Below are 27894 nucleotides of genomic sequence, written 5' to 3'. Positions count from 1 at the left end.
AGTAAAACACTACTGATGGTAACAAATTATCTCAGACACGCTTGTCTATTTATGAGCGATACTGTATGATTCTTTATTTTCCTATGTCCTTATCCCGATTAACTGACTTTTCTCATTATAACCTAATTAATTTCCGGTTCTCATGGTTGTTGTGATATGTTTGTGGTGTCGTACGGAACCCTGGAGGTATGTTTCTGTTTGTGCTGTTTGATGTTAACTCCGTGTTCAGAGTCTATTTTTCTGTGCCGTTTTATCCTCGGCATTATGTCTGTAAATATACAGAAGGGATAAAGGGATAAAGAAGCGCATCAAGATGTTTTATCTTCTCCTGAAGATCTTTCAATGCAGCTGTAAAAAAAAAAAAAAAAAAAACTTTGCTTACATTGATAAGTACAGCATTTTGTTGTGTAAACGGATCCACAAAGTAGGGTTTACATGAAAGATGATACATTTACATAAATAAAATGAAATTTTTATTCATTATCAAAGGAATCCAGCAGCCATTAATAAAACATTAACAATATTATTCACGCTATTTGGTATCAGATAAACTCTATAGAGACCCTGAGGTCTGGATTATGGTGGTGAGAGATTTTTTTCAGATGAAGATCTAGATTTAGGTCCACATCCGGAGCTGATTCAGATCAAACCTCAAGGGATTTTTAGGGGCAGATGTTTAGTCCTGACATTGGACATGCTCTAGCTTCGGCCATAATAAAAATGCGCATACATTGCCCAGTTTGTGCACAGAGCCTAGTGTACAGTGAGAACATGAATAATTCACTTTGTTTGACAGCAGGATTGAAAATAGGGGAATCATTGGAGACCGTATGCAGGAGCGATACGCAGAGCAGCAACATGCATCTTGTGTTGTGTAGAAAGAAGAAGATTTGGGTAGAGATACCCAGCAGGGGAATACGATCTTAATCCCCATAACCTCACTTAGCCTGCCAATAAAATCATGTATTTTTGCATACAACAGAACTTGCTTTGGAGAAATGTAACGCAAAATAACACATTCGCTTACACGTACACGCTTGGAAACACGCAGACGTCTCTGTTCTGAGTGTGTGTTGGTTGTAAAGGCTGTGATGGCCAGCTCTAGTCTATAGATAGTCTCTATCTTTAGCGGGGTATGATGTAATGGAGATGAAATATGTTTTCTGACACCACCAACTTTTAAGCATCATTTTAACAGTCAGAGCCTCTTCGAGCAGCAAACTATCACGATCTCCCTCACTTTCTCGACTCGCTGTTATTTACCCTTCACCTTCATTTCTGTTCTGTCTATGGAGACTTTTCAAATGAATGGAGTGTGTAACAGCTCTGGACGGCAATAAACCTGTTGGCAGTGTAGTTTTCTGAATATATTGCAAACTGTAACAGATAACAGTAACTGTAACAGCGCCTGTTAGAGATGGACACAAGTACCTGAGTAGTGACAACAGCATTGATGATGGAAATGGAGCAATAGTAGGACAGCAATAGTTTTTTTTAGCATACAAACATTTATTTTTCTACAGTAGTTTTGTCACTGGTTATGTAGACATGTGGTGCCTTGTAGATTGGTTTGAGTATATATCAGAGCATATACTGATATGCATAATATATCAGTACTATATTGATTATTTTTAGACTGTATTATTTTATTTTAACTGATTCAATCAAAAGTGGCATGAAGTGTATAATAGTAATGGTTAGGAATATTATTTTAAGTTTTATAATGTTTGTATTTTTATAAAATCCAATTAATAGTTGGAATTTTTGAATTTTAAATAAAATAAATCGGTAAGTAAATTAAGTATTAATTTTCCACTATCCATATACACTGTAAAAAGTGAACAGTTGGATCAACTTAAAAAAATTACTTCAATTGGTAACACCTAAAGAAATTAAGTTTTCTCAACTTAAATCATCACGTTTTTCACGATAAAACGTGATAATTTAAGTTGAGAAAACTTAATTTCTTTAGGTGTTACCAATTGAAGTAATTTTTTTAAGTTGATCCAACTGTTCACTTTTTACAGTGTATAGACTATATAATTTAATTATAAATAATTGAATGTTGTGATGTTATTGATGATATTAAAATATTACTTTTTTTTAATAATCAGTTAAAATTTTATATTTATTCATGCTCATTTTAAATTGATCGTCTTTGCCATCAATTAATACTCATTTAAAGTTAATCTTTAAAGCACTAATATTAATGAATTTACGCAGTTAAATGTAAAATGTAGCAAATCTCAAAATTAATATTACTTTCCATATTGTGGATTTTAATATTGTGATGCCTAAATTCACTTGTAGCGTTTAAAATGTTCTTCGTTTTTGTTTGTTTGTTATTTTAAACTTTGCAATCACACTAAAAATGTCAGATTTTATTGAAATTGTAGGTATTGTAACAAGGAATGTGATTTGTAACAACAAATATCACATATAATGCATTATAAATGTAAAATAAATAATAGTAGCTTTTCTGTAAAGTTCATCAGATGAGTGTGTCAGCGTTATGTGTGTTCTGGGCAGATGGCAGTGGTGTGATTTGAACATCCGCTGTGGTGACTGGGGTTCACCGCTGATGTGTCTCATTCTCCATCTGGAAGCGGTGCACATGCTCACAGACTCACAGAATGTGTGAGACCATTTCATTTGCTCGCACAAGCCCGACTGATCACAGACGTGTTTGCCTCAACTTCCTCAGAAACTTTGAGTCTCACTCATGGTATCAGTGGAGGCTTTTTGGTTTTTGTTGCTGTTTTCTCAGAAAGTTGTTCCTTTCTATCTGTCTTTTATAGACTAAAGACTATTTATTTGAAATAGTGAAGCTGAATTCTGCTGATATTAGCATCACATGCCAGGCTTGTTTATGTGTGCAGGCCTGTTGTTCTGCTAAATCTGTCTTTGAGCTGTTGCCAGTCACTGAGAAATGTCTACACAAAGTCATACTGCAGATGTTATTTTTAGCCATTATTGATGAAGACATTCTTTTAATGAGAGAGTAAACGACTGGGGAAGAAAGCGGGAGTGGTGTTGGCAAATGACCTGAAACACAATCAGACTTACCAGGCTTCCATAACATACGCTAAGGATTATATACGGTTTTAAATGTTATATTCTATTGTTTGTGTCATCATTTATATACAGTATGAGCAGTGAAAGCTACATTATGCATGTTGCTCTTTCGTGCATACGCACAAGGCACTGCATGCAGCGTGTTTAATCATATTGTGTGTGTGTGTGCATGTAACATTGACTGATTTTCAGATTAAAGCTGATTGCAGCAGTGAATTAAGCAATTTACTGCCTTCCTTGACAGGGTGGATCTAGAAAATTATTTATAGGGTGGCAAAGGGGTGGCATGAAGACTATGAGGGGTGGCAACACCAAAGCAAGCGCTCATGCATAGTTTTTGTGGATTTATGGCCAGACATACACATTTGTGTTCATGAATATGTGAAACGGTTGTATTGCCACAGAGTAACCATCTATACTGTTTAAAAATAATAATATTTTTTCTATTTTAAAGTCAATATCCAGGGCACCAAAGCAAGACACTGTATATCAAAAACACCAATATATCATAAATGTCTCTAAGCTTGAATTTTTACACTGTTAAATATTTTAGTGTGAAATTGCAGTATATTTCAGGTTTCCACACATATTCCACAGTAGGACTTCTCTTGTATCTAACTGCATTCTCTGAAATTTCTTGTAAAATCGACAGTACTTTACTTTAACTCATCAAAATAAGTTAAGCAATTTTCGACTTTTTATGCAAGATTCAACTAATTTTTTAAGTCAGTTTAATGTAATTTAAGTTGAAATGACTTTTAAAAAAAGTTGATTGTACTTAAAAATTTAAGGCAGCAACTGTTTTTTTTTTTTTTAAACAGTGTACTATGAAAGTACTCAGCATGCAATGCAGCATGATTAGATTATGCTGTAGAGTTTTTTTATATATACAGTGGGGAGAACAAGTATTTGATACACTGCCGATTTTGCAGGTTTTCCCACTTACAAAGCATGTAGAAGTCTGTAATTTTTATCATAGGTACTCTTCAACTGTGAGTGACGGAATCTAAAACAAAAATCCAGAAAATCACATTGTATGATTTTTAAGTAATTAATTTGCATTTTATTGCATGACATAAGTATTTGATACATCAGAAAAGCAGAACTTAATATTTGGTACAGAAACCTTTGTTTGCAATTACAGAGATCATACGTTTCCTGTAGTTCTTGACCAGGTTTGCACACACTGCAGCAGGGATTTTGGCCCACTCCTCCATACAGACCTTCTCCAGATCCTTCAGGTTTCAGGGCAGTCCCTCCAAAGATTTTCTTTTGGGTTCAGGTCTGGAGCCTGGCTAGGCCACTCCAGGACCTTGAGATGCTTCTTATGGAGCCACTCCTTAGTTGCCCTGGCTGTGTGTTTCGGGTTGTTGTCATGCTGGAAGACCCAGCCACGACCCATCTTCAATGCTCTTACTGAGGGAAGGAGGTTGCTGGCCAAGATCTCGCGATACATGTCCCCATCCATCCTCCCCTCAATACGGTGCAGTCATCCTGTCCCCTTTGCAGAAAAACATCCCCAAAGAATGATGTTTACACCTCCATGCTTCACGGTTGGGATGGTGTTCTTGGGGTTGTACTCATCCTTCTTCTTCCTCCAAACACGGCGAGTGGAGTTTAGACCAAAAAGCTCTATTTTTGTCTCATCAGACCACATGACCTTCTCCCATTCCTCCTCTGGATCATCCAGATGGTCATTGGCAAACTTCAGATGGGTCTGGACATGTGCTGGCTTGAGCAGGGGGACCTTGCGTGCGCTGCAGGATTTTAGTCCATGACAGTGTAGTGTGTTACTAATGGTTTTCTTTGAGACTGTGGTCCCAGCTCTCTTCCGGTCATTGCCCAGGTCCTGCCGTGTAGTTCTGGGCTGATCCCTCACCTTCCTCATGATCATTGATGCCCCACGGGGTGAGATCTTGCATGGTGCCCCAGACCGAGGGAGATTGACGTCATCTTGAACTTCTTACATTTTCTAATAATTGCGCCAACAGTTGTTGCCTTCTCACCAAGCTGCTTGCCTACTGTCCTGTAGCCCATCCCAGCCTTGTGCAGGTCTACAATTTTATCCCTGATGTCCTTACACAGCTCTCTGGTCTTGGCCATTGTGGAGAGGTTGGAGTCTGTTTGATTGAGTGTGTGGACAGGTGTCTTTTATACAGGTAACGAGTTCAAACAGGTACAGTTAATACAGGTAATGAGTGGAGAACAGGAGGGCTTCTTAAAGAAAAACTAACAGGTCTGTGAGAGCCGGAATTCTTACTGGTTGGTAGGTGATCAAATACTTCATGCAATAAAATGCAAATTAATTATTTAAAAATCATACAATGTGATTTTCTGGATTTTGTTTTAGATTCCGTCTCTCACAGTTGAAGTGTACCTATGATACAAATTACAGACCTCTACATGCTTTGTAAGTGGGAAAAGCTGCAAAATCGGCAGTGTATCAAATACTTGTTCTCCCCACTGTACTTGTTTATCTGCGGTGCTGAATTTATTTATGGTTCACTTTTAGCAGTTTGTGTTGGTTTATTCTGTAATGTTCAGAGTTTATCTTTTTAATATTATTATTTGTTGAGTGTCACCATTGTTGTGTTTTGATAAAATTATGTTGCAAGATGATGTCACATCTTTCAAAGATGTATCTCAGCAGCTGCTTCACTATTGTGAAAGATTAATCTACAAACTGAAAAAAAATAAAAATGTTGAAATAAAATGTTGGTAAATCTTCATTCTGAAATAACGCTAAAGGATAGTTTGACTAACTTAAAATCTGCCAATTAGCTTATTTTATATTCTAGCTTGTCATCATTTTAAATGTTTTCATTTGTCTCACTTCTGACTTGGCTAGATCACAGATTTGAATATGAATATACAAGGTCCAAGATCCCAAGCAAATTGAACACTAATCACCATTATGATGACTTCAAAACAGTTACAGTGGTAAACTATATAGTGCCATGATTAAAGACAACTTTATCATGTGAATTCATAGCTAAACAAGAGCAGTAAATTACTGTGATGTAACATCATTTTGCTGTTGATTCACAGTAATTCGTAAGAAAATGACCCAGGCCAGCATGTATTAATTTCACAGTAAATTTCTGACTACCCTTTAATCCTGTAAATTCCTGGCACTTGACCTTCAAACTATTTACATTTTTTAAACAAGACTTTAAGTTGGCTTTAAGACAAGCCGGCATACGATTCTTACCTAACTCTGCTATAAGTTTCCATGGTATTGATTTCATTGTATTTTTTTTGTCAGATGGCAAAATAAAGCTGACTACACTGGGAGTATGCAAAGTGCTAGGACAATTTATAGAAAGACGTGTATCCTTCCAATTATTTTGCGGCATGCTTAAATTAAAGCTCCACTGTTGAAAAGCAGTACAGGAAACACTGCTTACATTTTTATTTTATACTGTGGTAATTCTGGGGTGGCAATGCTTTGTCTTTGAGTGGCAAAAACTCCTTTAAATTACTTGATGTGTAGTTTTCTTTTCTATGTCTGTTTATTTTCTTTTGAAACAGGATGTTTGGGTGGGACATTTCAAACTTCTTTTCCTTTTTAAAAGGGAAAAAAAACTTTTAAGTCAAGTCACAGCCATGAAACATTTCCTAATTGTTTCCTAATTTCCTAATTATTCATCTCTCTTTTCTTGCAGCATGCACAAGTTCATGAATGAGTTTTGTTTTGTTTTGTTTTCCTCTGTCACCTTTAGCTTGCTCACTATCTGTATTCTAATATTGGGTAGAACATTTTTAGGTAATATTTTAATCATTTGTTTGGCTTTAGTGCAATGACAAATAAAAGCCATATTCATTTAAGATTGCAAACCGCATATTGTCTTTATAATATCATGTTTACTGTGTGTCTCACACAGTATACTTGAAAATGCATTGCTGCCTTTTTAGAAATTGCACTAACACATAAATTATTCTGCTTGAAACACTTTAAAGATTTTAGGATCATCTATGTGTTAGTGGCACACTATAAAGCTTTCGTCTGTTTTTACATGATCTGCCTGTCTTTTGATTTAACCTCCCACAGAGGTGGCACAACATAAAGCCCAGCTCTGTGTGTTCACACTGGAAAATGACAGTTTAGAAAATAATATGCTCATGAGTGTTAACGCAAGAAAGACTTAGACATGCAATTATGCTGCCAAACAAGAGAAATTGAAGGAAATATTCAGTTAATACTGTACAGGGAGGGAGAGAGAGAGAGAGAGAGAGAGAGAGAGAGAGAGAGAGAGAGAGAGAGAGACAGAGAGATAGAGAGACAGAGACAGAGAGACAGAGAGAGGATAACAAAGGAATGAGAAAGAGACTGAGTGAAAGCATGTCATAGGAGCGGTCGAGATTGAAATGAACTGCATAATAAAGTGGAACAATAACATGAGGTCAATCAGATTTTGGCCGTCAGAGATAAAGACGAGGGCACATGTGATCAAAAGAGAGCAGGAGTCAGTGGTACGGATGAAGCCAATAGCGGGTGCTCTAGCACTGTGACATCACAATGATGGGCGGGAGGGGATTCCTGTGGTGAATCCATAACTCTTTTACTCTGTGCTGATTACATGTCAGGCTTTCTTGGTTTATTTGTTTCTTTCTTGCTTGCCTGCAATTTGGTTGCTTGCTGAGGGAGGAGTTCACTAAGAGTACATGACACCAGCTGATAGTGCCATGTATTGGCATGAATTATCTTGCAGTTGCATGTACGTGTAGGTATAGTGCCATTTCAGTGCATTTTGCACTTTGTTGAACTGGACTGCATGGATTCACTCTCTTTATTATTATTAATTATAAGCCTGAACATGATGCAAGCCCCCAAGTGTGCATGAAAAACTGACTTGAACACAGGCAGCAGACCGTAGGCATTTGAAGCATTTATTGGTGTTTTGTGATGTTATCCTGCAGCACTGCTCTAGTCATGCTGCATAGGATTCAGTCAACCTGATAAAATGTTAATTTACACACACACACACACACACACACACACACACTGACATCATGAGATGACACTCGCCGATGTGTGAACACACACCAAACTATGTCAGATAGTGCTGGTAGTTGATGCTTTGCTGTGGACTGTGAAGGCAATATTTGCTTGAAATCAATATCGCAGCAGTTCAACAGTCTCTCTCTCTCTCTGTCTCTCTCTCTCTCTCTCTCTCTCTCTCTCTCTCTCTGTCTCTCTCTCTCTCTCTCTCTCTCTCTCTCTCTCTCTCTCTCTCTCTCTCTCTCTCTCTCTCTCTCTCTCTCTCTTTCTCTCTCTCTCTCTATCTCTCTCTATTGCTCTCTCGCTCTCTTTCTCGTCTGCTTCAGTTCTTACACTGTAACTCTGCCAATTATCAAATATAAAATTTATTAGATCGTTAGAATTCAAGGTATATCTGATATCATCATTTAATCTGTAAGGTTGTGTGTTAAACTGCAAAGCCCACAGGTTTCCCTTTCCCGCTTTAAATCTCTTTTCATTTTACACTATAATTCTGTCAGTTATCAAATATGTAAACCCTGAATGGGTTTATTTTGCAATAATGATTTGGGTGAAAAAGTACATTATCCTTTTATCCAAATTACATGGCTATTTACTGAATAAAAAATGATTGGACATTAAATATTGATTAGGAGTTTATTTTATTATAATGTGAGAAGAAAGAGCGTGGAGTGATTCAGGCATATGAAACTAGCACAGCCATGTAGGAAATTAGATGCCTGGGCCAATGTTCAATTAGCATGTAGAGTTTAGTGTCACGATACAAAATACCACAGAACTGACCAATCAGAATCAAGTATTCCACAGAGCCCTGCATTAAGATTGTGTGTATCTGATCTGATCATTTTGCTTTATTTAATTATGTTGTTATAATTATATAGCCCACGGGTTTAAATTCTTTCCTTCTTTTTATTCAATAATTATATGTTTATATATAATAAAAGTTTGTGGTCAGTAATGTTTTTAAAAGAAATTAATACTTTTATTCAGCAAGGACACATCCAATGGATCAAAAAGTGACAGTAAAGGCATTTATAATGTTACAAGAAAACTTTCTATTTGAAGAATCCTGAAAAAAAAGCATCATGGTTTTCACAAAAATATTAAGCAACACAACTGTTTTCAACATTGCTAATCATGTGAATTCTAATCAGCATAATTATCACATTCTAATCAGGGTATTAGAATCATGTGATTGGAGTTTAATTTGATATAGTGCAGAGTGTAACGAGATGCATGAATCTAGTGTATTAGTTACCTGGGTCAACAATATAGTCTAATATAAATTCCAGAATTGAATAAAGCATTCCAAAGAGCTGTTACAGTAAGGGATCATCAATATCATATTATTTGAATTGTCTTGTGAGTTAATCCGATATTTTGCATTATTTAATGATATTGTTGTAACCTGTTTTATTGTACATTCAGGAATGTGTTAACCCGGCATTATAGCCTACAGGTTTGATGCTTAAAATGCTTAAAGGGATAGTTCACCCAAAAATGAAAATTCTGTCAGTAATTACTCACCCTCATGTTGTTCCAACCCCGTAAGACTTTCATTCATCTTCGGAACACACATTAAGATATTTTTGATGAAATCTGAGAGCTGGATCACTCCTTCATAGGCTGCAAAGTAATTGATTATCTGCCAGCCCAGAAAAGTTAGTAAAGACTATTGTTAAAATAGTCCAAGTGACTACAGTGGCTCAACCTTAAGTTTATCAAGCGACGAGAATACTTTTTGTGCGCAAACCCCCCCCCCCCCCCCAAAATAACGACTTTATTCAACCATCTCTTCTCTTCCATGTCATTCTCCTAAGCTGTTGACGTAGTGTAACAGTGCAGCGCTTCTGGTTTGTACGTCAGAACGTAGGCTCACTTGGCCGACGCTGGTCATGTGTATGATGCGTGTGATGCTGGCCAATAGTGAGCCTAGGTTCTGACGTACAAACCAGAAGCGCTGCGCTGTTACACTACGTCAACAGCTTAGGAGAATGACATGGAAGAGAAGAGATGGTTGAATAAAGTCGTTATTTTGGGGGGGGGGGGTTTGCGCACAAAAAGTATTCTCGTCGCTTGATAAACTTAAGGTTGAGCCACTGTAGTCACTTGGACTATTTTAACAATGTCTTTACTAACTTTTCTGGGATGGCAGATATCGATTACCTGGCAGCCTATGAAGGAGTGATCCAGCTCTCAGATTTCATCAAAAATATCTTAATTTGTGTTCCGAAGATGAATGAAAGTCTTACAGAGTTAGAACAACATGAGGGTGAGTAATTACTGACAGAATTTTCATTTTTGGGTGAACTAACCCTTTAATCACAGCACACATCTAACACCCCCCCCCTCTCTCTCTCACTCTCTCACTCTCTCTCTCGCATCTCCCCCTATCACATCTCCCCTCCCCGCTTTCACTCTCTCTCTCCCTGTGCTTGTGTGTGTGTGCCAGCAGCTCCCTGTGTGTGTGTGTGCGTGTGTGCGCGCGCGCACGCGTATGCGTGAGCGAGGCACTATGCAGTCGGAGCTCCACACACACAGAGCATGCCTGTGAGTGCGGGCTCGGGCAAACATGAGCCTTCCCAGCCCAGAGATCGTCCACAGCAGCAGCCTGAACTCCCGTCTGAGCCCCCCTCTGCCCTCCCCCTCTCTCTCCCTCTCTCGCTGCCTCTCTCTCTCCCTCTCCTCATCTACTCTCGCCCTGCGCAGCCTCTTCCCAGCACCAGCCGGGGGGACAGCTCCCGCTCTCCGCACGCCGGCCCCATGGAGGAACCGCAGGGCAACACACTGGTCGTCCGCATAGGCATCCCTGACCTGCAGCAAACGGTGAGTTCTGTCAGTGCTCCGAACTCTCTCTCGTTTTGTTTTTTTTGTTGCCTGTCCTGTTCATTTTCAGCGTGCACATGATTGCTCTCTTTCTTTTTTACCTTTTCATCTTCCTCTTGTGCTTTTTGCTCTTGAATGTAGCCCGTCTTCATTAGTGCGTCTGCAGCGGACTTTGAAAACTGGCCACTTTGAGAGAGAGAGAGAAGGTAGATACAGTGACTGGGTGGGTTATTGTAGCTTTACTGTAATTCACAGGGACTTTTTCCCCCCTGTCGCGAGGCTGTCAGACTTGTCAGTTCGGTTGCAGCATATTGTACCGTGTCCCCAGGGCCCTCTCGAACGACATATGGTGCTGATGGATATGAGAGTGCGGTGTTGAAGTGCTGTTACTCACCTGTTTCTATTGGACAGATACAGGTGTTACGGTTGCAGGTGTCATTTTTAATTTAATACCTTTTTTCAGTATTGCACACGCTGCAGCCAGGATTTAGAGGGGTGCATGAACTTTAATTGCGTTTAAGCATGGCTTTAATTTTTATTTTTTTAATCTTAGGGTAGTTGTGACATGTTAAGGGTGTTTAAACAGTCATTTGCAGCAATCATTCATTTTCAGTGATAGCTGGCAGTTTACTGGACATTACTGACATTACTGGACATCATTGTGTTGAGCTGAGAAGGATTATAGTAACATGCGACAGCTGTCCGTTAACATTCCCAACGCAATTATATGTACGTTAAATACACTACTGTGTAAAAGTTTGGGGTCTGTACAGTTTTTTTGTTTATGAAGTCTTTCAGAGGCTGCATTTATTTGATCAAAAATGCAGTAATATTATGAAATATTATTTCAATTTAAAATAATGGCTTTCTATTTGAATATATTTTAAAAATAAATAAATTTCTTGTGATGGCAAAGCTGAATTTTCAGCATCATTACACCAATCTTCAGTGTCACATAATCCTTCAGAAATCATTATAATATGCTGATTTGCTATCATCAACATTGAAAACAGTTGTGGTGCTCAATTTTTTTTTGTTATTTTTTATTTCCATTTATGTCCTGGATAGTAAGTTCAAAAGAACAACATTTTTCAAAACATGTGTCTTTTGTGACATTATAAATGTCTTTTCTGTCACTTTTGCTCAAAACGTATTCATTTCAAAACTTTTGACCGGTAGCGTATGTTGCTTCTAAAAATCTGTATTACGTCAGAATACACACCTTATTTTGAACGGACGTCAAAAGAACCATCTGTGGAGTTACTGCATCTACATTACTTGCAGGTGCTAACAGGGCCATGCTAAACCTTGACCCCTTGAAACTGAGCAGCAGGCTCACATGAGGGATTTTGCGATTGACAGCGGTGCAGAGCATGAGGTGAGAGCATCAAAAGATGAGAAATGCTTTATAACTTTATGCAAATAAGGGGCAGCTGTCAGCCAATCGTTGTGAGGTGTTGGCAGTGACATCTGTCAGAAGCATTTCAAAGTCTGCTGATAGTGTTGTAGTTTCTGGTTGGTTTAGTCCTTAAATCACATTTGAATTTAATTCAGATTTTAGCTGGCAACTTTCATTTTAGCTTGGATATGGTTGGTTAACAAAATTGTCACTTTACTAATGCACAATTACAGTTGTAAAAATGCAAAACATATGTCCAAATGCCTAAACTGTGCATGTACAATGATTTTATTGTCTGTGCACTGAAAGCATTTACACACCATGCTGAAGGCAACCAAATGTGGCATATCTGTGGTGTTTTGGGCAGTGTCAAGCTGTTTCCTTTAGCCAGTGGTAATGTAGCGTTTGGCCATTGGCGATATGATGAGCAAATGTGCAAACAATGAAGTTCACGTGATCCAATGACTGACACAGATGAATTTGACAGTCGAGTAGGAACACCTACTAGTGACAAACAGCAACTTGTTAGTCATTAGTGGCTCCGAGTGGGTGGGTTTATTTTTGTTGGACTAAGGGTGACCCTTGCTGGTTTGTTCAGGTTCCAGTCTTAATCATTTGGACTGAGATGCTGACGTTGGATTCTAAGAATATAACCAAATATTGAAGATTGGGGGTTACCAAATGTTTAAGTTATTAAGTTAAGGTTTAAATTATTATTGAAAACCCTATTTTGATTGACTAATACTCTGAATATTGTGTTGGTTGGTTATAAGAAGGTTTGCTGCATGGTTCTCAGCTTGTTTAGTTGGGTTCCTTCAGCACATTTGACGCCAATGAAGTGAGTAACTGCAGCAGAATGAGTGAGCCTATAGATCAATGGCTCATTCTGCCTGTCAGAAATGTGTTTCTCCTTGAATCTTTCATCCTCACTCTGAGTGCTGTATGAGTGTGCATTTGTGACCATGCATGCATTAGAATGGACTTCTGGTTGAATGTATGTGTGGTTATGTGTCGGGGCCTCATTAAAAGCAGAGATCCATAGTGTTAACGAGCGCTGTCCTTTAGCAGGGCCCAAGACTCTATGTTAATAAGGAGAGGTGAATGAGAGCAGAAAGAATCTGTTAAATGCCAGATTTTCACTGGTTCATCCCACTGCCACACGCCTTTCAAATGCTAACTCGCACCCAATAAATCCTGATACTATCTTTAGGAGCATTATAATTCAAATAAACAATATCAGATTGCAACCGTTATTCTCATATGCCAACATCCAACTTATTAAAACATCACTACTGTCTCGCATGTGTATTTTTGAGGTGGAAGGGGTCTTTGGTGTAAGTTTTGTTAGATCAGAGGTTTTAAAACTTCATGATTTCAGTGACCCACAGTTATTACGGTCCTTTGCAAGGGACCATATTAAGATTTCTGGTGTTTGATTGTGGATTTTCTTTTCTTGGCAAATTTTAGCCCAGTCTGAAACATTGTTCAAGGAGATTAATGGAAAGTTTTTCCCGGGAGGAAAATCGAAAGTCTCCATTTGCTCTCCAGTTTATCTCAATGCCGTTTAGGAGAAATAAATAGATATTAAAGAGAATTTTTCCTGAGTTGTGATGTGTAAAATATCCCAGTGCAGCTAGAAATTATTCAGCACATAAAGTTTTTCACTGACATATTTCAAAATGAATTAAAACTTCTTTTGCCTTACAATTAAAACTAAACAGTACACTTTTTGGAATCCTCCATTGACATCTAAATTCAGGTTCTTCATTCACTATTTTGCAGAGCTGCCTTTGGCAGGGATTACAGCTGTGAGACTTTAGTAGGCTTTAAGTCTACCAGATTTGCAGAACTGAATTTGGTCAGTTTTTACTGTCTCACCCATAAAGATGCTTTTTGGATCATCTGTGAACTGTAATCTCAAGGTCTCTGAACACATTTTTCTGTGGGGATTAAATCTTGGCTTTCTCTGTGCCAATTAGAGACGTCCAAAAACCTGTCCTTACAACAAGTATGGCTCATTGTCGTAGTCTAAGACTGGCGAGTTTCTTCCTTTGCTGACATCTTTGTTTTTTGTTCCATTCAATTAGCTCCTTCTAATGATCAAATCTCGCAAATCTTTAGCCCATAAAAAAACAGCTTCCTGATACAGGAACCTGCTTGACTTCATGGTATTTGGCAAGTAAGTTTTCATCAGAAATGGTGCTTGGAATTCAAGCCAAAGACATCTGAGAAACCTTTTCTTCAGTCTTTCTGAAGTCCTGTAAGTGCCAGTTGGCAAATCTAGATGCTGGCACAGGTTTAGTAAACATGAGTGGCCAGGGTCCTTATTGCTCTTTTTGGATGGACAGCCAGTCTTTGAGGCTTTTATTTTTACAACAATGGTCTCCACACTGCTTTTATAAGCCTTCAACGTCATGACATTGTGAGCAGTTGGACCTCATGTGGAAAGGTGTATGACTATGCATGTACAACTAAATGGATTTTCAACAGTCAAGTTCAAAAGATATCAGTTGATTGGCATTGTAAGGCCCTCTATATTGGTCCAAAGCCGGTTCGCCAATACACGGGGAAGGTCATGAAGCGACCACCTATTCCATTCCTGTCCAGCAAAGACCCCAGAGAGCCCAAGAACACATTCCAAAGCGACAAAATAAAATTAAATAAATAATAAATAAAATTATACGCTTATCTCTGTAAAGCTGCTTTGAAACAATCTAAATTGTTAAAAGCGCTATATAAATGAAGATGACTTGACTTGACTTGACATTCCTTTATCCTCTTTTGACCAGGTGACATGGGGGATGGGGGAGACCACCCTCAAATGGCTTCTATTCAACAAAAGGGGGGTTGCCTTATCTGGCCTTATCTCTTAACCAGTTTTCTCTAAACTTCTATAAACCTTATTTCCTTTTATTTTATCTATCTGGATATGAGATACCTGTACCACTCACTTTGAGACATTTCAAATGACACCAAAAACATAACAGTCAATGATAAACATTCACATTAAACCATGTTCTTGTGTGAGTTCTTAGTTGTTTTCTGAGAGGAAGGGAGGTTGTATGGGGGAGGTCCATAGACCAGGCCTCAACCAGTATGTTGTGGTGTACGGAGCCCCTAAATGGGCATGGTGATGGAAAAAAATATGAGATTGGATTAGTGTTGTCAAAAGTACCGACTTTGGTACCAAGTCGGTATTGAAATTTTTAAATTGTGATGCTTTGAGCACTGTTGAGCGGAATCATAAACACCTCTGATTGGCCATTGTGTTCACGCGCTCATCAGATATGTCTGTGATTGGCTACAATGATCAACGCAGTGTTTGAGAGCACATGGAAGTGTTTGAAAGTGTTTTGAAAGCGGGAGTGTTTGTAACCACAAGCAGGCTACTATTAGCGGACCGGTCCACTGATAAACGCCTGCTTTCAAACGCTCCCGTCTGTATCTGTGTATTGGTGAAGAGCGTCATTGATGTATATTTACAACATATTTTTGAAGTGCTGATCATTGTAGCCAATCACAGACATATCCGATGAGTGCGTGAGTACAGTGGCCAATCAGAGGTGTTTACGATTCCGCTCAAGATCGCTCAAAGCATAACATTTTTAAAATTGAAGTACCGACTTGGTACCGAAGTCGCTACTTTTTGACAATTCTAGATTTGAGAGAAAATTTAATGTCAATACATTCCCCCCCAAAATTTTGTTCGCTCAAAGAATTCTTATGTTTTGTGAGGGAACGCAAAGATTTTGCGAGCAAACGCAAACTTTCTTGGGGGAACGCAAAACTTTTGCAAGAGAACGCAAAAGCATTGAAATTAATTTTTTCCTCCCATCTCATGTTTTTATTTTTATTTATTTATCACCATGTCCATTTAGGGGCTCGGTAGTGGTGAAAGCTCAGTTTTATTTATTTGCTTGCTTGTGTGATACAGTGGTGAAAGGTCAGCGTTTTTATATATGTACTTATTTATTTAGTAATTATATATTTATATATTTGCTTATGTATTTTGGTATTATGGTTAGGGTTGTTTTTTGGGGGATGAGGGTATTTTATTATTATTTAGAAGGAACGTTTAAAGGTGCCTTATGTAAAAATAAATAAATTCATACTCCACATTCCATACCAGATGGGGGCAGTATACCTCCAGAAAGTGAGTTGGTCTACTCTAGAGTATGAATATCTTCAAGCTACTCCCCTTCACCTTTACCAGTGAATATGTTCATATTCGTTTTGTTCATATTACATTTTTATTGTTAGTTTGAATTACATTAATTTGACAGACAGCATTCGCTGATGTTGACCAAGCTAGCGCCAACGTAACCAGAGCTTCCAACTCTCACGCATTAACCGTGAGACACACGCAAACACTTTTCACACGCTCTCACCCCACACATCAATTTTCTCACGCACAGAAAAATCGCGAAGCAAAGAGGACACGGAGACCGACAGACTAGACAGAGCAGGTTAGTTATGATATAAAAAAATCTCAGCTCTCAGATTCTGTCAATTAAATACCGTTTTGGCGCTTGTAAATGTTACACGACAGATCCCTAGCGCATGTGAACCGATCATCTCTACTAGCTAATAGTAAAAAAATCACGAACACTGAAAGATACAGTAACGTTAGGCTACAACTTACCAAAATGTATTCCTCATACATAATATCGACCAATCAGTGTTTTTTATCATCGTGAAGAGGTCAATAACACAGCTGGAGAACAATTATGTCAGATTTACCTCAGGAAAGCCATTTAATATACATAATATAGGTCACGTAGTTGGCAAGAAAAAAAGAGCAATAGAGATTGTGCTATGTGTACTATATTACAATACTGTATTTATGAACGTTATATACGTTTATCGAACAGCCTTCGATACATTTCTATGTTATAACTTCCCGAAAATCTACACAAACATATAAAACAAACTTCTAACGAAATACTAACAGCATCTTACTTACCAATCCAAACGAAATGTTGCAAGTTCGAAGTCAAACCTCATTTTTTTCATGTCCATTAGTTGTCTCCAGCGATGGAAAGCAGTGCCAATGTTTACTCTGGTTCTGTTCCTTTTTTATCAGATTTTATTTGAATGTAGTAGTGGGCAGTAGGCTACTTTCCACACGATTGACATCAGGTTCAAGTACGCCCACAAGCCGTGCGAGTTATTCGTGTATTGCATGTTTGGCTGGTGGTTATGTTGCCGGCATACCGCCTCCCATGGCCGAAACTGGTATTACGACACCTGTCGGGCCGTGGCTATTAATGCTAATGCTAATTGAGGTTGATATCTCTGCAGCACTATAACTTGACATTTTTTTAATGACATCATCGCCCTTATTTCTTCTCATTCTTTTGATGCATGTAGCTCATTTTTTGGATATTTTTACCTCAATTTTTACATAAGGCACCTTTAACTGCATGTCAAATATTTTATTTAATTTTTTGCATTTTAAAAATATTTGTATACTTTTTCTAAAGGTTATCACAATCTTCCATTATACAGCTAGAAAAAATAATTTCAGTCCTTTCTGAAATAAAGAAGTCAAGTTGAAAAGTGTATGTGGTCCGAATTGGTTTGAATAGTTTCTGAAAGGTTTGGACCTGAGGAGCTGAATCTGCCATGTATATTGTGTAAGTTTGGTTGCTTTAGGGATTGGGTCACTCTTTTTAGCGATCCCTCAACTTGCATTACTTTTCCATCTGCTTAAGGTTTCACTTGCGACCATTGTTGGCTATGTTCACTGCAGGGTGACTTCCATAAGACTATGTGTCATAATTAAAAGAGAGGGGGAAAGATGGATAAAGAAGTGGTGTGTAGAAGAGCGCATATCTCTGGAGGGTTTTGGTTAAAGATTTCAAAGTGTGACAAAAGCCCTATTCCCTGACGTTAATCGCAGAGGGACACCTGTGAAATACTTACAGAGAAGACTACAGGGATCTCACTGCTGGGAGAGAAATGTTACGCTTTACACTAGATTACAGACGAAAGTTTTGCTGTGTGGGTGTGTACACTCTTCATCTTTGGTAAAAGGATGACTAAGGAAACTAGTAACATGCTGGTATCTCATGTGTGAAATTCAAATCTTTTTTTCAAAGAGAAATTATGTTCATGTTCAAATTTTCCTTTCTCAAATATTGGTTTTAGTTCTCACCCTTATGTTATTCTGAACCCTTATGACTTTCTTCTTTGGAACACAAAAGAAGACATACTGCGTAATATCTAGACTGTTCTTTTTCATAATGGGGAATGGGGCTGTTTAGCTCCAAAAAATGATTAAAAAAAGCCACATAAATGTAGTCCAAATCATTCATGTGCCACATTTCAAGTCTTCAAAAGCCATATGACAGCTTTGTGCATGAAATTTAAGTCATTATTAAGTAGTTTTATAAAGTAGTTATCAAATCTCATGCATCAAGATTCGTTTTGCTTGGTTTGACATCAATGAGGCTTGACATCATTGACGTCAAACTTCTTGACACGCCGTATTTGAATTGAATGTGATTTGAGAGCTACGCTGAGAGGATTTTCAGTAAATAATTACTTACATTTTGGTCTGTACCTCAAACACTGCAAAAATGATTTTCTTACTCTGTATTTTTGTCTTGTTTTCCTGTAGGAATATCTAATCATTCTTAAATCAAGATACATTTACTTCATAAGCAAAATGACTTAAGTTTTGTTTTCTGAAAAATGAATCAATATTAAGTGAGTTTTTGCTTCAAACAAGACAAAATATCTACCAAAGAGATCAGAAAATGAACTTGTTTTCCCTTTGAATTTATTTTCTGGTAATATTTTACTATAAGGTTTCATTAGTTAACTACATTAGTTAACATGAACTAATAATGAACTGCACTTGTACTGCATTTATTAATCTTTGTTAATGTTAGTTTCAACATTTACTTATCCATGATTATTAAAATCAAAAGTTGTATTTGTTAACATTAGTTAATGCACTGTGAACTAACATGAACAAATGATGAACAGCTGCATTTTTATTAACTAACATTAACAAAGATTAACATGTACAGTAACACATTTATTCCTCATGGTTAGTTCATGTTAGTTAATACATTATTGTAAAGTGTTACCAATTTTCTTTTTCTGAACCAATTGGTAAATATTTTTCTTGGTTTAAGCAATAAGCTCAGTTAATATTCATAATTTTTTTTCAAAAAACAAGACTTAATATCTGTTTTTGTTTTTGCAGTGAACAAAGATATTGTTTCACTTGGAATATAGTGCACTACTTTTATGATGCTTTTATGTCATTTTTATAGCTTGAAAATCCCCATTATGAAAAAGAGCACTCTTGACATTCTGCAATATTATTCCTTTTGTGTTCCACGTAGGAAAGAAATTCATACATGTTTGGGATGACATGAGGGTGAGTAAATGATGATAGAATTTTCATTTCGGGTGAACTCTCCCTTTATTGGTTTCATATTAACTGTCTGTCCCATTCACAGGGATGTCTGGCATGAGTTAGTTCATTCAGGTTGATTACCCAGCTCAGATACATGCAGTTTGCCATTAAAGCAACAAAAACTTGATTTCATGTCTGCTTTAACAGCATCTCCCAAAAGCTGCCAGAGAAAGTAGCCAATAACAGATCTCAGTTTTTGAGATCTGTAGAATATATTCAAGGAACCATCTGAATTTGCTGATAGTGGCTTCATCGTCTGAGTGTGGAGAGTAGTATGTAATCAAAGTAACTTGTTATATAATCTTCTGAAGCCACACAATAGCTTTGTGTGAAGAAGAGAAGCTGAAGTTGTTATTCATTTAAAATGCTTGACAACCTTGAATCAAATTTGAGCAGTTTTCATCAAATAACATCTTAAATGTTTGTCTTTTTGAAACATAAAGCAGAAAACTTGGAACAGTCATATGAACCATGTCAGAAGAGTGATTTCTCATAGCTTGTTCCCTTCAAATGTTCAAACCTGAGTTTTAACCACTATGCCAGATCACTCCTGAGTATAGCAGTGTGTGGAATTTCTATGTTTTATAGAGTTTTTAGTTGTTTACAGGCATCATTATCTAATCTTTATTGCGTTGTGTTTAGGTGGACGTCTCGGATGCCTAGAACCAAACGCTACACGAAATACTGTTTTGAGATGATTTTTATGAAGGCTTACCATATTGGATTTTAAAACCCATTAAATGTTCACAATTTTAACAGTTCCCGAGTGATTTTGTGATTGTACACACTCATAATGCTCTGGTAATCAGTCTCCCGGTCCCAGATCTTCTGTTGACAGATGGCGTGCGTGGCACAGTATGGACGCAGAGCACAGTGACAGCTGTAATACAGACCTTACAGTCGAGTCCACCTGGCCTTCCTCTACAGACGTCTAAAGAGTGTTTAAAACATGAAGTAACTGAACCTTCATTTAAATTTGCTAAATCTGAATTTGCGAAATTACAATCCTATCAAATCGTCAAGGCTGCAATTTAATAAAATAATTATATGCACTGCATGTTTCAGAGTTTTCGTTCTTTTACTCATCTCTGCATCTGCTGTGAGTAGAGGTCGACCGATTCATCAGTTTTGCGATATATCGGTACTGATAGTTTATCGGCAAAAATGATCGGCAAAAATCCACACCGATAATTTTGGTTGGATAGAGAACTGTGCAGTCATTACACAGTGTGAGAGTGCTGAGAAGAGACTGCTGGCATTATACAGAGCGAGAGCGGCCTCTAGAGGCCAAATAAAAACTATCACTGGCTGAGTTGTTCTTGTTTACGTTAAAACGTGAGGCTGCGCGCAGCACGAAGATAACACATTATACGAAGAGCGCTGACACTTCAGATGGGCATTTAAAACACAGACAGTGAAACGGTATGAATACAGAACACTAAAGTACATATTGCCATGTCATTATAAAGTAATTAATGTGTTGACTAAATGCTGCATTAGCAAAGAAAGAACAGAAGTAGGCCTATGTTTGCCGTCGAGTCTGAGAGGAATAACATTAACGTTTAGTAGTGGCTTCTCAAGCGGTTAAAACAATGTGACAAAAACACGCAAAACCTGACCCAAATGTTTTATGTCTCAATTGTTACCATCTATTTGCATTAGCTTATATCCAGCTGGTCACTTTTATGCATTCATTAGGCTAGCTGGCGAGGTTTTCTCAGCATTGATATGTTCATGTAGCCAACAGAAACATAAACAAATCAGAAACGCTTTCGATTTCAGTTATTGTTTTAATACATATTGTTATTTTGATTAGATAATCATCAAGTGTTCTAAAATAAAAGCAAATAAAGTGAAACTATACATGTAATATAGGTCTACATTTATGTAATTTTAATGCTCTGGCCTTTGCAGATATTTAAAAATGACCATTTTCTTAAAGAAAATGATTCATATGAAATGTTAACACTTTACAATAAGATTACAATTTTAGCAATAACTAAGGTTAATAAATGTTGTAGAAGTATTATTCATTGTTAATTTGTTAATTTCAACATTTACTAATACATTTTAAATTGAGTTTTAATTTTTATTTTATCTGTTATTACCTAAGTTAATGTACTATGAACTAACATGAATGATCAAGGTACAGTTGTATTGCTCAAATATGATTACATGCGATAAATACGTATATTGCATAATGCATATAGTTCATGAAAGCTAGCTAATACATCCTTATTAACAAATGGGACTTGCAAAGTGTTACCTATGAAATTTACATAGGCTATGTTTCTAGGTTATAGCTAAAGAAACACACATTTGACCTGTAACATTTTAATGTTTAAATAATTTTCTGTACAGTTCGTTCTGTAGAACTTCTCATTTTAATATATTCATATTTATATATTTATTTAATTTAGCACATTTCAGTTCAGCACTGTTTTACTTGGAGTGTTATGTTTGTTTTTAATCCAAATATCCATTTAAAAAAATACCGGTTGAATAATCGGTTATCGACATGTACGGTCAAACCTAAATATCGGTATCGGTAAAATCCACTATCGGTCGACCTCTAGCTGTGAGTGTGGGTCGCTCTTAACGTGCATTTGGGAATGCATCATGCAGCAAACTTTTCCTCAAAATTGTCCGCCAAATACAAGCTTAGTGAAGATGTTCTTATTTTGCAGTTGTATTTTAAAATAAAATTCTTAAATTACTCTAGTAATATTTCTTTATAATAATTTGGTAACACTTTAGAATAAGGTTCATTATTTAACATTAGTTAACTACATTAGTTAGCGTGAACTAATAATGAACTGCACTTATACAGCATTTATTAATCTTTGTTAATGTTAATTTGAACATTTACTAATACTTTATTAAAATCTTGTTAACATTAGTTAATAAAAATGCAGCTGTTAGTTCACAGTGCATTAACTAATGTTAACAAAAACTTTAATAAAGTATTAGTAAATTTTCAAATTAACATTAACAAAGATGAATAAATGCTGTATAAGTAACAAATGTATTGCTCATGGTTAATACATTAACTATGTTATCTAATGAACCCTATTGTAAAGTGTTACCATTATAATTAATTAAATAGTACAGCAAACCTAGAACTTTTGTTTTTTCAAATTGCATTTTAAATTGCAGTCTCAATTTTTATCAGAGAATTTGTAGATTTTCCCCCCAAATCGTGCAGATCTAGAGCGGTGCTTGATTTTTATCATATAGGGCTTGATTGGTGGTGGATTTTAAGCTATGATATTACTGGCTAATATACACTTTTCCCGCCCACTCAACCTTAATTACTTGAACAGAGAAGAAAAACTGTTTTAAAGGGAAATAAAGTAAAATTTTGATTAAAGGGGTCATCGGATGCCCATTTTCCACAAGTTGGTATAATTCTTTAGGGTGTTCATGTAAAGTTTGTAACATACTTTGGTTAAAATTCCTCAGTGTTTGTGTAAAACAACACCCTTTTTACCTCCTCAAAAACAGCTCTGTTCACAGCGACCCGTTTCGGTGCATGTCTCTTTAAATGATAATGCAAATCCTTTTTCTTTTCTTTTTGTTTCTTTTCTTTTTCTTTTTCTTTTTCTTTTTCTTTTTCTTTTTCTTTTTCTTTTTCTTTTTCTTTTCTAAACCAAACCAAAATCCTGCAATATCAAAATCCTTACATATTTAACCATGGACATTTATTAAGAAAGTAAATATGATTAATTTTGATTTCATTTTGCCTAATTGCATTACAGATTTCCAGGGAATGACAGCATTATAAGCAAAACCTTGCGGAAACTAATGGCAGGTATTTGGAGTCAGTGTTGATGTTGTGTTCCTGAACGATATGTGATGTTACTGAGGCGAGGCGGCATCATCCGAGCTTGAGACAGATCTGATGGGTCTGAGATAGCAGGATCTCTGTAATACTGGTGACTGACTGCAGCTGTCTGATCTAATGCTTGTCTTAGACTCACTGCTCTAGATATGATTATTTTTTGGTTAGTGTCTTTAGCATTATTAGCATTGAGTTTTGAGCATATTATCCCCACAGTGTCTGCCCTGCTGCTTAATAAAGGCCATTAATTGAGAGTGGCTTTTGTTTGAACCTCAGCAGAAGAGATTAGCCATTCACCTCAGCCACAGCAGGCTGTGTAAATGGCATAAAGAGTGTGCTTTCATTTGCTTTCTCATTCTTTTTCCCCCCTTTTTTCCTATACTTAAATAGAAGTGATGGATGCACTTTTAACACCACAGCATGCTCAAAGCCGTAATGCGTGGTCATGAATACGCTTTTAACTCACAACGTTCACGCGGACCGTGCTTTTCTTTCACACTTTCTTTTTGATCATTTAGCTTTCGTGTCATTTCCATCTTTCCACATTCTGTCTGTCTCTGCAATGCTCTGTGGTTCTGGAGGCATCTTGCCCCCTCTTCTGGCACACACGTTCGCTCGGCACACCGATGCCATCCATCACGGCAGAGATGGAGATGGGAGGCTTCGTTTGCGGAGGCGTCTCACGTTCTTCCGATGCTATTTTTAGCTCATTCAAACCCAACCTGCACTAGCATGTCTGCTGCGGACTCCAGCCCATCTGGACACAGTACACACTCACATTCACACAAATGAGATCTGGGTTTAGAGACTGAACGTCTGGACCTTGTTATTCAGGTGTGTCCTGCATGTGTGGCTGCTTCATCTGAGCAGGTGTAGGGAGCTGTCCCCGGTGGACACTGGGATTGATGTGCATATGGCACTGAGAGCAGACCTCGACTGAGATCCATGGTGCTCCCGGCATTTGCACCTTCCTTTGTTCTTTAAGTGGAGTTAAAGCTTTCTTTTCCCTCTGAAGGCATGAAAGCAGGTGTGCAAGAGTGAAAAAGCTGCCTTAAGTCTTTGAAAAGCACTGTTTGCGTATGTATGTATGTATGTATGTATGTGTATATATGTATGTGTATATATATATATATATATATATATATATATATATATATACACGCATGTATATTTATATACATGAATATATACAAATAAATGCAGTCTTGCACACAAAATGAAAGAAAGAGACTCCTTTCAAACACACACACACAAATATACATATTAACATATTAACATTATACTGTATATATATATATATATATATATAAGAAGTTTTTACCTTCTCTAAAAATAACTTTATTAATGTAGGACACATTACATTTGTAGTACAAAAATAAAATAAAAGTAAAAGTTAATCTCAAATAAATGCTGTTTTTTCCCCACAAAAATGTTTTCAACATTGATAATAATAATATAATATAATATAATAATAATAATAATAATAAGAAGAAGAAGAAGAAATGTTTCTTGAGCAGCAAATCAGCATATTAGAATGATTTCTGAAGAATCATGTGACACTGAAGACTGGAGTAATGATGCTGAAAATTCAGCTTTGCACCACAGAAATAAATAACATTTAAAAAAATAATAATAATAAAAAAAAAATAGTATAGTATAATAGTATATATATATATATATATATATATATATTAAAATTGTAATACTATTTCAAAATATTACTTTTTTTTTTACTCTATATTTGATTAAATAAATGAAGCCTGGGTGAGCATAAGGGACTTTTCAAAAAGCATCTTACAGACCCCAAACTTTTGAACAGTACAGTAGCCTATGTCTTCAGTTAGGTGAGAGAGAGAGAGAGAGAGAGAGAGAGAGAGAGAGAGAGAGAGAGAGAGAGAGAGGATTTCCTTAGCTTTACTACAGCGTGGTACAGTCTCTTCCCTGCGGCAGTGCTTTTCCAGACGGCGTCTTTAGCCCTTTATTAATTATTTTCCTCATTCATTGATTCTTAAACTCCAGTCTGTAGCACAACACACACACACACACACACACACACACACACACACACACACACACACACACACACACACACACACCCCTCCCTCTGTAGTGACCAGTGCAGAAAGCTGATTGAGGTCAACACACAAGAAATGACTAAATGGACTTATTTAGAAGCAAACTTGTAGGCATCAAAGACTCTTGACAACTAATGTTAGATCATGAGGATCAGGTAGAAATCTGGAAATTAGTTTGTTCTTAATAAAGATCATATTAAACTCATAATTTTAAATATAAATTACAGGGTTCTTGATTCAGTTCAATCCAAGTTTATTTGTACAGCCCTTTTCACAGTTGTTTCAATGCAGCTTTAAAAAAAAAAAAAAGCTTGTTTAAGTATTACAATTTAGGAAGTATTCTGTTATCTGTCAAAGATGAGTGTGTCAAAGTAATGTCCACAGTGATATACAGCTATAATATACATTAGTACATTTTGTGGTTAGTTCTTTATGTATTCAGTTAAGCCTACATAACGAACAAGTATTAGGATAATAATATTGAAATGTACCTCAGTTATGGCATTGCGTCTTGTTTAAACACGGTATCTGTTCTTATTTGTTTTTTTTCTGTTTCTCTCTGCAATATTCTGCTCTTTATCTGGCCATATCTCTTGTTTCTCTATTAGAGTCACTGTGTTTGTGGATTCTGGGTGTTCTCACTGTTTAAGTGCTAAAGGGAGCTTCAGTGCCCTGGGCAATTTACATCTCAACACACACACAGACTTTTCTTCTGAGTTGAAATAAGTGATAGTGATCGATTGTTCTCTCACATCTCTGCAGTATGAAGAGAGATCCTGAGGGAATGTGTTAGTCCGGCTTTTGCCCATCTAAAACTGTTGGTGTTTGTTTGTAACACAGCCAGAGTGCTGTATGCATTCATTTCTTGTTCAATGTGTTTGTGTATTTGTCACTAATGCACTGTAAAAAAAAAAAAATTACATCCCCAAGTCAAAAATTTCAAGTGACCGATAACATCTAAATTTTTCAATTAGTCTGACGTATTATTTCTCATTGAGCCAATGTTAACAGACTATTGCAACAAGAATTTCACTTGGGCCAATTGAAAAATTTAGATGTTATCGGTCACTTGAAATTTTTGATTTGGGAGGGTTAGAAATTTTTTACAGTGTGGAAAAAAGTTATGTGGTTATTTTTAACCTCGGTAAAGTAACTTGGAGTACCATGTAAATGTGATGGTACATGAATATGATAATCTTTTGGTAAAATAAAAGTACCATGATGTTGCAGATGATTAACATTGTATAGCCACCACAGTGTGAAGAGTTAAGGCTTGATCCCTAACAAAAGAAAGTAAAAAAACACTGTAAAAAATTTCTAACCCTACCAAATCAAAAATTGAAAGTGACCGATAACATCTAAATTTTTCAATTGGCCCAAGTGAAATTCTTGTTGCAATAGTCTGTTAACATTGGCTCAATGAGAAATAATACTTCAGACTAATTGAAAAATTTAGATGTTATCGGTCACTTGAAATTTTTGACTTGGGGATGTAATTTTTTTTTACAGTGAAGCTGGAGGGTCTTGAAAAGTACATACTAGCCTTCATACACTACGTTTAAAAGTCTGGGTTTGGTAAGAAATGTATCCTCATTGAGACTGCATTTATTTGAACAAAAATATAGTAGTACAGTAATATTGTGAAATTGATTAATATTTAAATTAGTGTTTAATTTTAATTTTAATTTATTTTAAAGGGAACCTATTATGCCCCTTTTCACGAGATGTAAAATAGCCTCAGTCTCTGATGTCCCCAGAGTGTGTATGTGAAGTTTTAGCTCAAAATACCCCACAGATAAATTTTTATAGCATGTTAAAATTGTCACTTTTTGGAGGTGAGCAAAAAACATTTTTGTGTGTGTCCCTTTAAATGCAAATGAGCTGGTGTTCCCGGCCCCCTTTCAAGAAGCTGGAGCTTCAAGAGCTCATGCACGGAAACACTGTCAGTAGTGGTATTCAGCCTTATATGTTTGAACCGAAGTCGGACAATGACGGACACATCATATGACGTTTGATACTTACTTTGTCTGGATTTAAAGTTTGCGCATAAAGCTTTGGTATTGACCCATCTTTCAGAATCAACCTCTCTGAAAATCTAGCGTTGAAAGACCCTTGTTTGTGAAACAGTCCGGCACAAAATGACTGGCACAAACGTATAACACTACCGATTTTCTTAGAAACATTTCCTTACAAAATGAAATTTAACCACAATGTCCTCAGTGACTCAGATGGCAGGAGTCAAAC

At 36.7% G+C, this 27894-nt stretch overlaps 1 protein-coding gene across 3 annotated transcripts in view; it reads left to right on the top strand.

The window, feature by feature from the left end:
- The window catches only part of shank3a (SH3 and multiple ankyrin repeat domains 3a), a 301560-nt gene that overhangs the window by 62843 nt on the left and 210823 nt on the right, over positions 1–27894 (top strand). For all 3 annotated transcript variants that reach the window (XM_084123575.1, XM_084123574.1, XM_084123573.1), the window contains exon 2: positions 10533–10903. In XM_084123575.1, the coding sequence (XP_083979701.1) occupies positions 10622–10903 (282 nt within the window). In that variant the 5' untranslated portion in view covers positions 10533–10621. The remainder of the gene's footprint in view (positions 1–10532; positions 10904–27894) is intronic.

Source organism: Abramis brama, assembly GCF_963993115.1.
Source record: "Abramis brama genome assembly, chromosome: 9".
In the NCBI taxonomy this organism is placed as follows: Eukaryota; Metazoa; Chordata; class Actinopteri; order Cypriniformes; family Leuciscidae; genus Abramis; species Abramis brama.
This window is presented reverse-complemented; position numbering and strand designations above follow the sequence as displayed.